At 43.2% G+C, this 12,500-nt stretch overlaps 1 protein-coding gene across 1 annotated transcript in view; it reads right to left on the bottom strand.

Moving 5' to 3' along the window:
* Positions 1-12,500, bottom strand: part of col27a1a (collagen, type XXVII, alpha 1a) — a 96,553-nt gene that overhangs the window by 65,917 nt on the left and 18,136 nt on the right. The window contains exons 5-9 of the mRNA XM_035521251.1: positions 11,641-11,694; positions 7,512-7,565; positions 7,258-7,311; positions 2,665-2,709; positions 1,900-1,953 (exon numbers count right to left, since the gene is read on the bottom strand). Of these exons, the coding sequence (XP_035377144.1) occupies positions 1,900-1,953; positions 2,665-2,709; positions 7,258-7,311; positions 7,512-7,565; positions 11,641-11,694 (261 nt within the window). The remainder of the gene's footprint in view (positions 1-1,899; positions 1,954-2,664; positions 2,710-7,257; positions 7,312-7,511; positions 7,566-11,640; positions 11,695-12,500) is intronic.

The following is a 12,500-nucleotide window of genomic DNA, read 5'->3' as shown; positions in this document are numbered from 1 at the left end:
GCCAGGCATCAGGTACCCCGCTGGCGTAATCAGTCGGCCAAAGGAGGAGATAGAAGCCACTGGCATCAAGACATGGAAACTCCTCACAATGCCCAGAGGGTAGCGGTAGCTCAGTGGTTAAGGTACTTGGCTTGTAATCGGAAGGTTGCCAGTTTAAGCCCCGCTGTTGCGCCCCTGAGCAAGGTCTTTAACCCTCACCTGCTCAAGTTGTGTTCACTCAGAATTGTAAGTCACTTTGGATAAAAGTGTCAGCTAAATGCTGTAAATGTAAGAAGGAGTGTGAAAGCTTGAGAAATCCCAAGGGCTGAGAGAAGAGCTGGAAAAGATGTGGAAGATGAAGGCAACAGTGATGTGGAGCACTAGGGGCTGTGACACCCAACCTGGGAGATATCCAAAAAAAAGCAATGGAGCCAAGAAACTACCAAAAGAACATTTGTCTATTGGTGGAGTTTGTATGATTGGTGGCAGTGAGTTTGTATGATTGGTGGCACTGCGGTTGATGCTTGCTGGAGTTAAATGTTATCTGAGTTTCTATGGAAATTGTAAAAGTTTATAGGAACGGCGGTGTGGATTCGAATTTGTATGCGGATCATGGCATTTGAGGTTCTATGGGAATGTTGGCGATGGAGATCCTATGGGAATACTGGTGTTGGACTTTCAATGGGAATAAACGTGTGTAGGGCCTGGAGAATATGACTTCAGCATTTTAGGTGTTTTTAGGCAGAGGAAGAAGGAATATTTCATTATTCTTTCCTCTGTTTGTGTAGCAGTAGAACCTCCTTGTTTTAATGATCCAAAAAGCCTCCTTCCACCACCATTATGAGTTCAAGGCTGAAATGACTAGAGAGTGGTTTGCCAGCTACACTGTCATCTTACACCGCCTGGGTTCCAGTCTCTGACAATACAGAAACTGGATGTTTAAAACAACTCAGAAGTACTTAAATGAGAAATGTGGGTTTAATCCACTGAACAGTAGCAATATCCTCTTTGCAGCCAGAATGAAGGTCATCATTTATTATTCATCAGTTACAGAGGCCTCAAACATCTGTTATTATCGTGGTAATACATCACTAATGCAACAACAGGGAATTTTCCTTTTGCAAGGACAACAATACTACTGCAAAAACAAAAAATAATAACAAAAATAACAAAAATAACACGCTCCAAACACACTGGTGGGTATACATCACAGACACACACCCCAATACACTAGTGGGTATACATAACAGACACACACCCCAACACACTCACTGGTGGATATACATCACAGACACACACCCCAACACACTGGTGGATATAGATCACAGACACACACCCCAACACACTGGTGGATATACATCACAGACACACACCCAACACACTGGTGGATATACATCACAGACGCACACCCCAACACACTGGTGGATATATATCACAGACACACACACCGACACACTGGTGGGTATACATCACAGACACACACCCCAACACACTGGTGGATATATATCACAGACACACACCCCAACACACTGGTGGATATACATCACATACACACACCCCAACACACTGGTGGATATATATCACAGACACACACCCCAACACACTGGTGGATATATATCACAGACACACACACCAACACACAGTGGATATATATCACAGACACACACCCCAACACACTGGTGGATATATATCACAGACACACACCCCAACACACTGGTGAATATACATCACATACACACACCCCAACACACTGGTGGATATACATCACATACAGACACCCCAACACACTGGTGGATATATATCACAGACACACACCCCAACACACTGGTGGATATACATCACATACACACACCCCAACACACTGGTGGATATATATCACAGACAGAGACACACTTCACGGCAGAAGAAGATCTACTGCACCTGCCTGCCAGGATAACCTTTGGCACCAGCACTGCCAACAGGTCCTCGCTCGCCCTGGAGAGAGAGGGGTTGGGGGGGGGGGGGGGTCATGGGGTCAGGGGTAGAAGTTTCTTTTAAGCATAACTAACCAATAAAAAAGATTAACCAATCAAAATAAATGTGTGTGTGTGTGTGTGTGTGTTTGCATGAGTGTATATAGAGTGCGTCTTTGTGTATGTGTGTATGTGTTTTGTGAGCGGTGTGCTGTGTGTATGTGTGTGCATAATGCATCTTTTTGTGTGTGAGTGTGTGTGTGTGTGTGTGTGTGTGGCAGGTGTTTGAAATCATGCTTAGTCATGAGCTCAGTACTCTGGGAACAGAGGGGGCGAGGGAGGGAAGACCAGCTACTTCGAATGTGTGTGTGTGTGTGTGTGTGTGTGTGTGTGTGTGTGTGTGTGTGTGTGTGTGAAACTGTGGGAGTGTGTGAACACATGGGAGTGAATGTGCGTGGGTGTCTTGTGCTTGTTGTGTGTATGTGTGTGTTTGTGTGTGTGTGTGTGTGTGTGTGTGTGTGCTGCACACCAGTTGACCCCAGTTGTGTCACTGAGCACATGGAAGAGCATTTGTGTGTGTGTGTGGGTGTGTGTGTGTCTGTGTGTGTGTGTGTGTGTGTGTGTGTGTGTGCTGCACACCAGTTGACCACAGTTGTGTCACTGAGCACATGGAAGAGCATTTGTGTGTTTGTTTGTGTGTGTGTGTGTGTGTGTGTGTGTGTCTCTCTCTCACCGGTTCTCCCGGGAGACCAGGTGGTCCAGGATGGCCTTTTTGCCCCTGAAACAAGAACCAAAAGTCCACGGTTAGTGACCCCTTACAGAGCTGCATGGAAGACGAAAGCAGCTCAGGGACGATCAGACAATATGTTCATGTTCATATCTGCCTTACAGCATCTGTCTAACCTTCCAGAAAGCAAACGCTTCAGAACTGAAAAACACCTCAAACCTAAGGATAGATTTTCAGTCTAATTCCAGTATTGTATCACTCTGGCTTAGATTTGTGAGCAACTGCAAATTGCGTGTGCACACATGAACATGTAATGTAGCGCACTCATGTGCAAAGACACACACACACACAAACGCGTGTCTGCACACGTGCACACTTGGACACATACGTGCAGCAACAAACATGCATGTTGAAGATGCTTCCATCAATAATTGTCAACCTCATATGCTGCCAAACAGCCAAATCTGCCAGACATTTTCCACCATCTGTGTGTGTGTGTGTGTGTGTGTGTGTGTGTGTATGGGTGTGTGTGGGTGTGGGTGGGTGTGTGTGTGTGTGTGTGTGTGTGTGTGTGTGTGTGTGTATTTTAAAATAAGAGGAGGAACAAGAATATGTCTGCTTGCAAATATGCATGTCCATGTAGGTGTGTGTGTGTGTCTGTGTGTGTGTGTGTGTGTCAGATCCCTCTACAGTTCAAATACAAATGCTTTCCTGTTGAAGTCACAGTACCCATGAATCTTACAGGAATGATGCAGTATTGTAGGACTTGCTTCAAGAATGGAAAATAAATATTAAATGTAAAACCCATTGAGGTATGTGTGGGTGTGTGTGTGAGTGCCTGTGTATGTGAGTATGTGTTTCGTTGGGTGTTTGTGTGTGCACACTAGGTTGCATGTACATGTGTGTCTGCATTTTCCCTCAATAGTTTTCCATGAATGCTGTTGCACGTGTGTGTGTGTGTGTGTGTGTGTGTGTGTGCACACGTGTGTATGCATGTGTGTGCATGCGTGCATGTGTGTGTACGTGTGTCTATGTGTGCATTTCCTTTCTCTCATGTTCCATGCACTCTCATGCTGATACTCTGTTCTTGAACAGTGAACAAAATCTGTGAACTGTGAGACCCTACATTGACCCAAACCCTAAAACACCCTAAAACATCCTAAAATGGTTCTAACCTTCAACCTTCAGTGCAGTGAGGAGCACAGGATAATACCCTCAAAAACAACTCCCTCCATTAGCACTACCTCCAACATCAAATGGCGCTTCATTTAATACTGCAGAATCTGTGCTCAAGTAATGCGCCCACCATGACACAGCACTGACCACAGGACACTGGCAAACTCTTGTGCAAGGCATTATGGGTTAAGCACAAACAGACGAAGGGAGCACCTGGACCTTTCCCCACTCCAAGAAAACACTCCGGGTCTGTCAGCATCACCTCAGAAACAGCTGGTTTATGAGGAGCTTATTTGTATACCACTGGTCTCTGCACTTATTTATATATTCATTTCTTTACTCTTACTTTCCCAGGGGCCTGTTTTGGCCCCGCTAAGCAGTGGGGCCCTTAGAACATGCAGTTCACCCTGAGAAGGGCCTTGAGGGCTCGCTTCCCCCGCCCCCGAACACAGTGCCATCTAGTGGAGGGAGCTGCCATGGCAGTTTGAGAAAACACACTAACACACACACACACACACACACACACACAGAGAGAGAGAGAGAGAGAGAGAGAGAGAGAGAGAGAGAGAGAGAGAGAGAATGTGCAATCATGTTGAGATGTCCAGAGAGGATAAGAGAGAGGTAATTCAGTATGAACTGTGCAGTTATGTCTTGGCAGGATTCTTTCTTACTCAGGGTCTGGAAAGCCATTTAGATGCAAAGCATGCTGTTTACACACCCTGACATACCCGTGCACACAAACACACTCTCTTGTTATCCAAGGCTGTGGAATTACATTCTGCATGCTCTGCTTTCGAGGGACGGTTGTGTCTCTCATCAGAGATTTCCATGGAAAAGTCTGAAACTCATTCCCAGATCCTGGCAACTAATTGTGTGAGCCAACACACACACAGACACACACACACACACACACACACACACACACACACACACACACGTGCTTGTATACAAACACACACACAAACTCATATATATGAACATACACACACAAGCACACGTCAATGAACAAAAAGAACCCCCCCCCCCCGCCACACACACACACACACACACACACACACACACACACACACAGTCAGCAGATATGGATACATATGGATACATAACTCAATGGTAGAAATGCATAAACAAAACAGTGCATCTCCCACCTCCCAAAAAAATCTCAAATTAAAATATTAACAATCTTAAATGATTATTATTATTATGATCTTAAATGTTGAGATTCAGCTCAGTTTCATCTTAAAGAAACTTCATACATCGCCTTTTTCCTTTCTGGCCAAGATTTACAGATGGAGTCGGCTGACCACGCTAAGCGTTGTGAGATTTTTTGCTGCAGGGTAGGTTTAAGAAAGGCTTTTCCGTTAGGTACACCACAACGTCTGCCTCACAGGTCATCACAGTTTGAACTTAGATGGCCAAGGTAGCAGACAGTGATGTCTTACTGATAATAACCTATCCCCTTCTTTAGAACGCTGAGGAGCCCACCCTGTAGTAAAAATCATTAATTTAATTGGTCAGATTCCCTGTCAATTTGCTAATAGACTTGTATTACTGATAGGACTAGATTACATTACAGATATACTTAGGCACTCATAGATGATACTGTCACTACTGATACCAGTGTAGCAAGTGGTGATGGAGAAACAGCAGAAAGATAGATAACGTCTGGTCCGGCCAGGAAGTGACATGACAAATGTCTGGTCCGGCCAGGAAGTGACGTGACAAACGTTTGGTCAAGCATGGACGTGAGTGACCTTTGCGGGGAGGGGCTTAGCTTGACCAGTGAGATTGTGATTGATAATGCTGGGGTCACAGAAGCCGAGTCGATCGTCATTGCTCATTAGAACAACAGTTTACACACACACACGCACGCACACACACACATCCATATACAAACGGGGTTATTATGTAATTGGGGCTATCTAACCATCTCTGTGTTCAGATATCAAACCAATTCACCTCTGAAAAACAAGACTCAACATAGATATGGCAACAGAAACACAACTCATCCAAGCATTAAACCAAACCTCTCGCTGTCAGACAGAGCATGTCAGATCACAAACGTGTCCAAGTCAGGATATGAGCACACATTTGCCCAGCTGCCTGACCATTCAGCTTGTTCTAGAATCTTCTCCACTTCTGCAAGCGGTTAACACCCCCCACCCCCACCCTAAAAATAAAATAAAATAAAATAAAACCAAAAAACCCCAAACATACTAACACTAGAAATGTTTTGGAAAATAGTTTATTAAATCAATTGAAACAAGGTGAATTAGGAAGAGAACATTCTAGATTTTTTTTCTTTTTGTCCCCACCAATCATAGCGTTCACATTTAGTATTTGTTGGGTTATGCAGTGTCAGAGTATAAACTGGTTTTGCAGTTCTGGAATAATCTGATAATCTGATCATCTAGCTCTGTATTCGGTGGGTTATTCCAAAATGTTTCCAAGAATCTTGTGGTGTCGTTTAGGACACGGTCCGGTTAACAAGACCATGATCTGGCTATCAGGACACAGTCCAGCTAACAGGACATGGTCCATCCCATCACATGCATCCTTTCATTTACTCGTTAGCACACTCATCCCTTCATTCACTCATTCCCACACTCATCCCTTCATTCACTCATTCCCACATTCGTCCATTCATTCACTCATTTGCCTTGGCCAGTCCATTTTCTGACAGTTCTGCTTTACATTTTGGTGACACACACACACACACACAGGACGGTTCCAATCGCTCCAGCATACTCACGCACACTCATATAAGCACCCCCTCACACATGCACACAGTATGCTCACACATATACATTACACACATGCAAACACAAAGGCCAAACATTCTGACACACACACACACACTTCATGTTCACACAGCTGTGATGTTGAGAAATGTTGAGAACAGCAAAAAGTCTGGCAGAGAATCTTAGAGTAATCATGAACAGCTGTATTTTACACACACACACAGTCATAGCAAAGAAAGTTAGTCATACTACTATACGTTTTTGAAACGTGTGTGTGTGTGTGTGTGTGTGTGTGTCTGTCTGTGTGTGTGTGTGTGTGTGTGTGTTTGTGTGTGTTTTGTGCGTGAGTCACAACTGTGTGAAAGATTCAGTGGGGATTCCCTGCTGTGTTTGCACTTGGTTCACATGGCAACGCACACGGGAGTAAGGCAAGTTTTTCTATGAGTATGTGCACAATGACAAAAATAGAGCTAGTGTGTCTGAGAGTGTAAAGTAGGACAGAAAGTGTGTGAGAGAGAGAGAGAGAGAGAGAGAAAAATGAAATGAATGGCAGATAGCCAGAAAGAGAGATATATATATAAAGAGGAAAACAGAATTTGAATGAAAGAGAGAGGGGACAGGGAGGGAGTGATAGAGAACGGGGGAAGAGAGAGAGAGAGAGAGAGAGAGAGAAGTTGCTACCTACCTTCCTCCCCTCTATGCCAGATAAACCAACAGGGCCGAGAATGCCCAGGTCTCCCTACACACAACCACAAAAACAAACTCAATACACCACTCAGTGCAGGGAAATCCCCACACATATGCCTTTACAGTCTGCACCGCCTTATGTACATGATGCCCATGTAATACCAGCACTTGCCACTAGGGCCAGTCTGCTTGAACCCCCGACATGAATCCATGGGTGGATTCCTACAGTACCGGTAAGAAAGCACCACTCACCTTCTCCCCTTTAGGGGCTTTTCCAGGAGAAAGCCCAGGTTCCCCCTTCTTCCCCTGGGAGAGAGAGAAAGAGACATGTCACTGTAGTGGGGCTAATCTTAGTAAGATACACACACACGTTTACCTGAACCAGGGTATGAGAGGAAGTGGTTGTTGAATTTCTACTAAACTCTTTTGAGTAGTGCTGTTGAACATTACATGAATCTACCTGATTCATGCATGCACATCTGTGCAGTAGTAGTAGTACATTTACCTGACGCTTTTATCCAAAGCAACTTACAGTTATGACTGAGTACAACAGTGGTGGAACTTGAACCAGCAATCTACAGTAGTAGTAGTAGTGTTAGTAGTAGTAGTGGTAGTAGTAGTAGTTGTAGTGGTAGTAGTAGTAGTAGTAGTAGTAGTAGTGGTAGTAGTAGTAGTGTTAGTAGTAGTAGTGGTAGTAGTAGTAGTTGTAGTGGTAGTGGTAGTAGTAGTGGTAGTAGTAGTAGTAGTAGTAGTAGTAGTAGTGGTAGTAGTAGTAGTAGTAGTAGTAGTAGTAGTAGTAGTAGTGGTAGTGGTAGTAGTAGTGGTAGTGGTAGTAGTAGTAGTGGTAGTAGTAGTGGTAGTAGTAGTAGTGGTAGTAGTAGTAGTGGTAGTGGTAGTAGTTGTAGTAGTGGTAGTGGTAGTAGTAGTAGTAGTAGTAGTGGTAGTAGTAGTGGTAGTAGTAGTAGTGGTAGTAGTAGTAGTGGTAGTGGTAGTAGTTGTAGTAGTGGTAGTGGTAGTAGTAGTAGTAGTAGTAGTAGTAGTGGTAGTGGTAGTAGTTGTAGTAGTGGTAGTGGTAGTAGTAGTAGTAGTAGTGGTAGTAGTAGTAGTGGTAGTAGTAGTGGTAGTAGTAGTAGTGGTAGTGGTAGTAGTAGTGGTAGTGGTAGTAGTAGTGGTAGTAGTAGTAGTAGTAGTAGTGGTAGTAGTAGTAGTAGTAGTAGTAGTGGTAGTGGTAGTAGTAGTAGTGGTAGTGGTAGTAGTTGTAGTAGTAGTGGTAGTGGTAGTAGTAGTAGTAGTGGTAGTGGTAGTAGTAGTGGTAGTAGTAGTGGTAGTAGTAGTAGTAGTAGTGGTAGTGGTAGTAGTAGTAGTAGTGGTAGTGGTAGTAGTAGTGGTAGTAGTAGTGGTAGTAGTAGTAGTGGTAGTAGTAGTAGTGGTAGTGGTAGTAGTTGTAGTAGTGGTAGTGGTAGTAGTAGTAGTAGTGGTAGTGGTAGTAGTAGTGGTAGTGGTAGTAGTAGTGGTAGTAGTAGTAGTAGTAGTAGTGGTAGTAGTAGTAGTAGTAGTAGTAGTGGTAGTGGTAGTAGTAGTAGTGGTAGTGGTAGTAGTTGTAGTAGTAGTGGTAGTGGTAGTAGTAGTAGTAGTGGTAGTGGTAGTAGTAGTGGTAGTAGTAGTGGTAGTAGTAGTAGTAGTAGTGGTAGTGGTAGTAGTAGTAGTAGTGGTAGTGGTAGTAGTAGTGGTAGTAGTAGTGGTAGTAGTAGTAGTGGTAGTAGTAGTAGTGGTAGTGGTAGTAGTTGTAGTAGTGGTAGTGGTAGTAGTAGTAGTAGTGGTAGTGGTAGTAGTAGTGGTAGTGGTAGTAGTAGTGGTAGTAGTAGTAGTAGTAGTAGTGGTAGTAGTAGTAGTAGTAGTAGTAGTGGTAGTGGTAGTAGTAGTAGTGGTAGTGGTAGTAGTTGTAGTAGTAGTGGTAGTGGTAGTAGTAGTAGTGGTAGTAGTAGTGGTAGTAGTACTAGTAGTAGTAGTAGTGGTAGTGGTAGTAGTAGTAGTAGTGGTAGTGGTAGTAGTAGTGGTAGTAGTAGTGGTAGTAGTAGTAGTAGTAGTGGTAGTGGTAGTAGTAGTAGTAGTGGTAGTGGTAGTAGTAGTGGTAGTAGTAGTAGTGGTAGTAGTAGTAGTGGTAGTGGTAGTAGTTGTAGTAGTGGTAGTGGTAGTAGTAGTAGTAGTAGTGGTAGTGGTAGTAGTAGTAGTAGTGGTAGTGGTAGTGGCAGTAGTAGTAGTAGTGGTAGTAGTAGTAGTGGTAGTGGTAGTAGTTGTAGTAGTGGTAGTGGTAGTAGTAGTAGTAGTAGTGGTAGTAGTAGTGGTAGTAGTAGTAGTGGTAGTAGTAGTGGTAGTAGTAGTAGTGGTAGTGGTAGTAGTAGTGGTAGTGGTAGTAGTAGTGGTAGTAGTAGTAGTGGTAGTAGTAGTAGTGGTAGTGGTAGTAGTAGTAGTAGTAGTGGTAGTGGTAGTAGTTGTAGTAGTGGTAGTGGTAGTAGTAGTAGTAGTAGTAGTGGTAGTAGTAGTGGTAGTAGTAGTAGTGGTAGTGGTAGTAGTAGTGGTAGTGGTAGTAGTAGTGGTAGTAGTAGTAGTGGTAGTAGTAGTAGTGGTAGTGGTAGTAGTTGTAGTAGTGGTAGTGGTAGTAGTAGTAGTAGTAGTGGTAGTAGTAGTAGTGGTAGTAGTAGTGGTAGTAGTAGTAGTGGTAGTGGTAGTAGTAGTGGTAGTGGTAGTAGTAGTGGTAGTAGTAGTAGTGGTAGTAGTAGTAGTGGTAGTAGTAGTAGTAGTAGTAGTAGTGGTAGTGGTAGTAGTAGTAGTGGTAGTGGTAGTAGTTGTAGTAGTAGTGGTAGTGGTAGTAGTAGTAGTGGTAGTAGTAGTGGTAGTAGTAGTAGTAGTAGTAGTAGTGGTAGTGGTAGTAGTAGTAGTAGTAGTGGTAGTGGTAGTAGTGGTAGTAGTAGTGGTAGTAGTAGTAGTGGTAGTGGTAGTAGTAGTAGTAGTAGTGGTAGTGGTAGTAGTAGTAGTGGTAGTGGTAGTAGTGGTAGTAGTAGTAGTAGTGGCAGTAGTAGTAGTAGTAGTAGTGGCAGTAGTAGTAGTAGTAGTAGTAGTAGTAGTAGTAGTGGTAGTAGTAGTAGTAGTAGTAGTGGCAGTAGTAGTAGTAGTAGTAGTGGCAGTAGTAGTAGTAGTAGTAGTAGTGGTAGTAATAGTGGTAGTGGTAGTAGTAGTGGTAGTAGTAGTAGTAGTAGTAGTAGTAGTAGTAGTAGTGGTAGTAGTGGCAGTAGTAGTAGTAGTAGTAGTAGTAGTAGTAGTAGTAGTAGTAGTGGCAGTAGTAGTAGTAGTAGTAGTAGTAGTAGTAGTAGTGGTAGTAATAGTGGTAGTGGTAGTAGTAGTGGTAGTAGTAGTGGTAGTAGTAGTAGTTGTACTAGTGGTAGTAGTAGTAGTTGTACTAGTGGTAGTAGTAGTAGTGGTAGTAGTAGTGGTAGTAGTAGTAGTTGTACTAGTGGTAGTAGTAGTAGTGGCAGTAGTAGTAGTAGTAGTAGTAGTAGTAGTAGTGGTAGTAGTAGTGGTAGTAGTAGTAGTAGTAGTAGTAGTAGTTGTACTAGTGGTAGTAGTAGTAGTAGTAGTAGTAGTGGTAGTAGTAGTAGTAGTAGTAGTAGTAGTAGTTGTACTAGTGGTAGTAGTGGTAGTAGTAGTAGTTGTACTAGTGGTAGTAGTAGTAGTTGTACTAGTGGTAGTAGTAGTAGTGGTAGTAGTAGTGGTAGTAGTAGTAGTAGTAGTAGTAGTAGTAGTGGTAGTAGTAGTGGTAGTAGTAGTAGTGGCAGTAGTAGTAGTAGTAGTAGTGGTAGTAGTAGTAGTAGTAGTGGTAGTAGTAGTAGTAGTAGTAGTAGTAGTAGTACTAGTGGTAGTAGTAGTAGTAGTAGTAGTAGTAGTAGTAGTAGTAGTGGTAGTAGTAGTGGTTCTACTTTAGCATAATGGTTGTAACAACAGACAGTAAAAATTTAATACAGAGCTTAATTCCTGCTAAAACGCACACACACGTGCACACCCACATGCGTGCACACACACACACACACACACACCCACACACACACACACACACACACACAGAGAGAGAGAGAGAAAAACACACTACTGGACGATTTTTTAACACATTTATTCAATGTACAGAACTGGATCCAGAAAGCTAAATCCACAGAAGGACACACATACACACGCACACTCACTAAACATTTCAACTGAGTTCTTTGGTCTCAGAAGATGCAGAGAGAGACAGAGAGTTGCCAGAGAAAACCTCTATTCTATTCTTCCTCATTTCTGCGGGGACAACGATGTAGAGAACAAGGAACGAGGGAGCGATAGAGACGAATACCTTAAAGCCCGGAGGTCCTGGTCGTCCGGGGTTTCCGTGAGGTCCAGCTGGTCCCTACAACACACGCACACGCACACACAGAAACACATACACACTTAGTTCATGTCCAGTGCAGGAGAGAGTTCAGGAAATGCACAGGAACCTGAGGACAGGCTTAGTATATTTACACGATAAATAAATAAACAGCATTACTAAAACCTAAAAGTACAAAAAACAATAGTCTCTCCCAAGTCTGACCTCTGTTAAGCCCAGACCTTTTGGGGCACATTAGCCAGTGTGTCTCACTTCTAGCATTAAGGACAGCAGGCTTATTTGGCTTATTTTTTATGGAATTAACTGTGACTATCAGAGTTAGTACAATATGAATTGTAAGTGTGTGTGTGTGTGTGTGTGTGTAGGTGCATAGTAGTTAAATCTATTGATTCTTATGCCCATTCCCCCAACTACACACACAGAAACACAGAAACACACACTCACTCACACACACATGTAAACAAATAGACCCAAAGAGAAAGACACGGACACACAGAGCTTTACACCCAGCCTGGGTCACTCACACTAGTGAATAACTGAGACATGTTGAGAGCTACTGCTAAGAAAACGTATCACCTTGTGTATCTCTGTGGAGTGTGTGTGTGTGTGTGTGTGTGTGTGTGTGTGGGTGTGTGTTTGTGTTTGTAGCTAGTTAAGATATCAGACACTGAGGTGGTTGTCCTTAGATTAAATAAAATGTACAATTATTGATTAATTGAAAGAATAACAACTGATAAAATTCTCTCTCTGTGTCTCCACTCCCTCTCTCTCTGTCTCTCTCTCTGTGACTCTCAGTTCATCTCACTTAGGTATGGTTTGCTGGCATG

Source organism: Electrophorus electricus, chromosome 22 (genome assembly GCF_013358815.1).
Source record: "Electrophorus electricus isolate fEleEle1 chromosome 22, fEleEle1.pri, whole genome shotgun sequence".
In the NCBI taxonomy this organism is placed as follows: Eukaryota; Metazoa; Chordata; class Actinopteri; order Gymnotiformes; family Gymnotidae; genus Electrophorus; species Electrophorus electricus.
The sequence above is the reverse complement of the archived record's forward strand: the minus strand, read 5'-3'. Positions and strand labels throughout refer to the sequence as shown.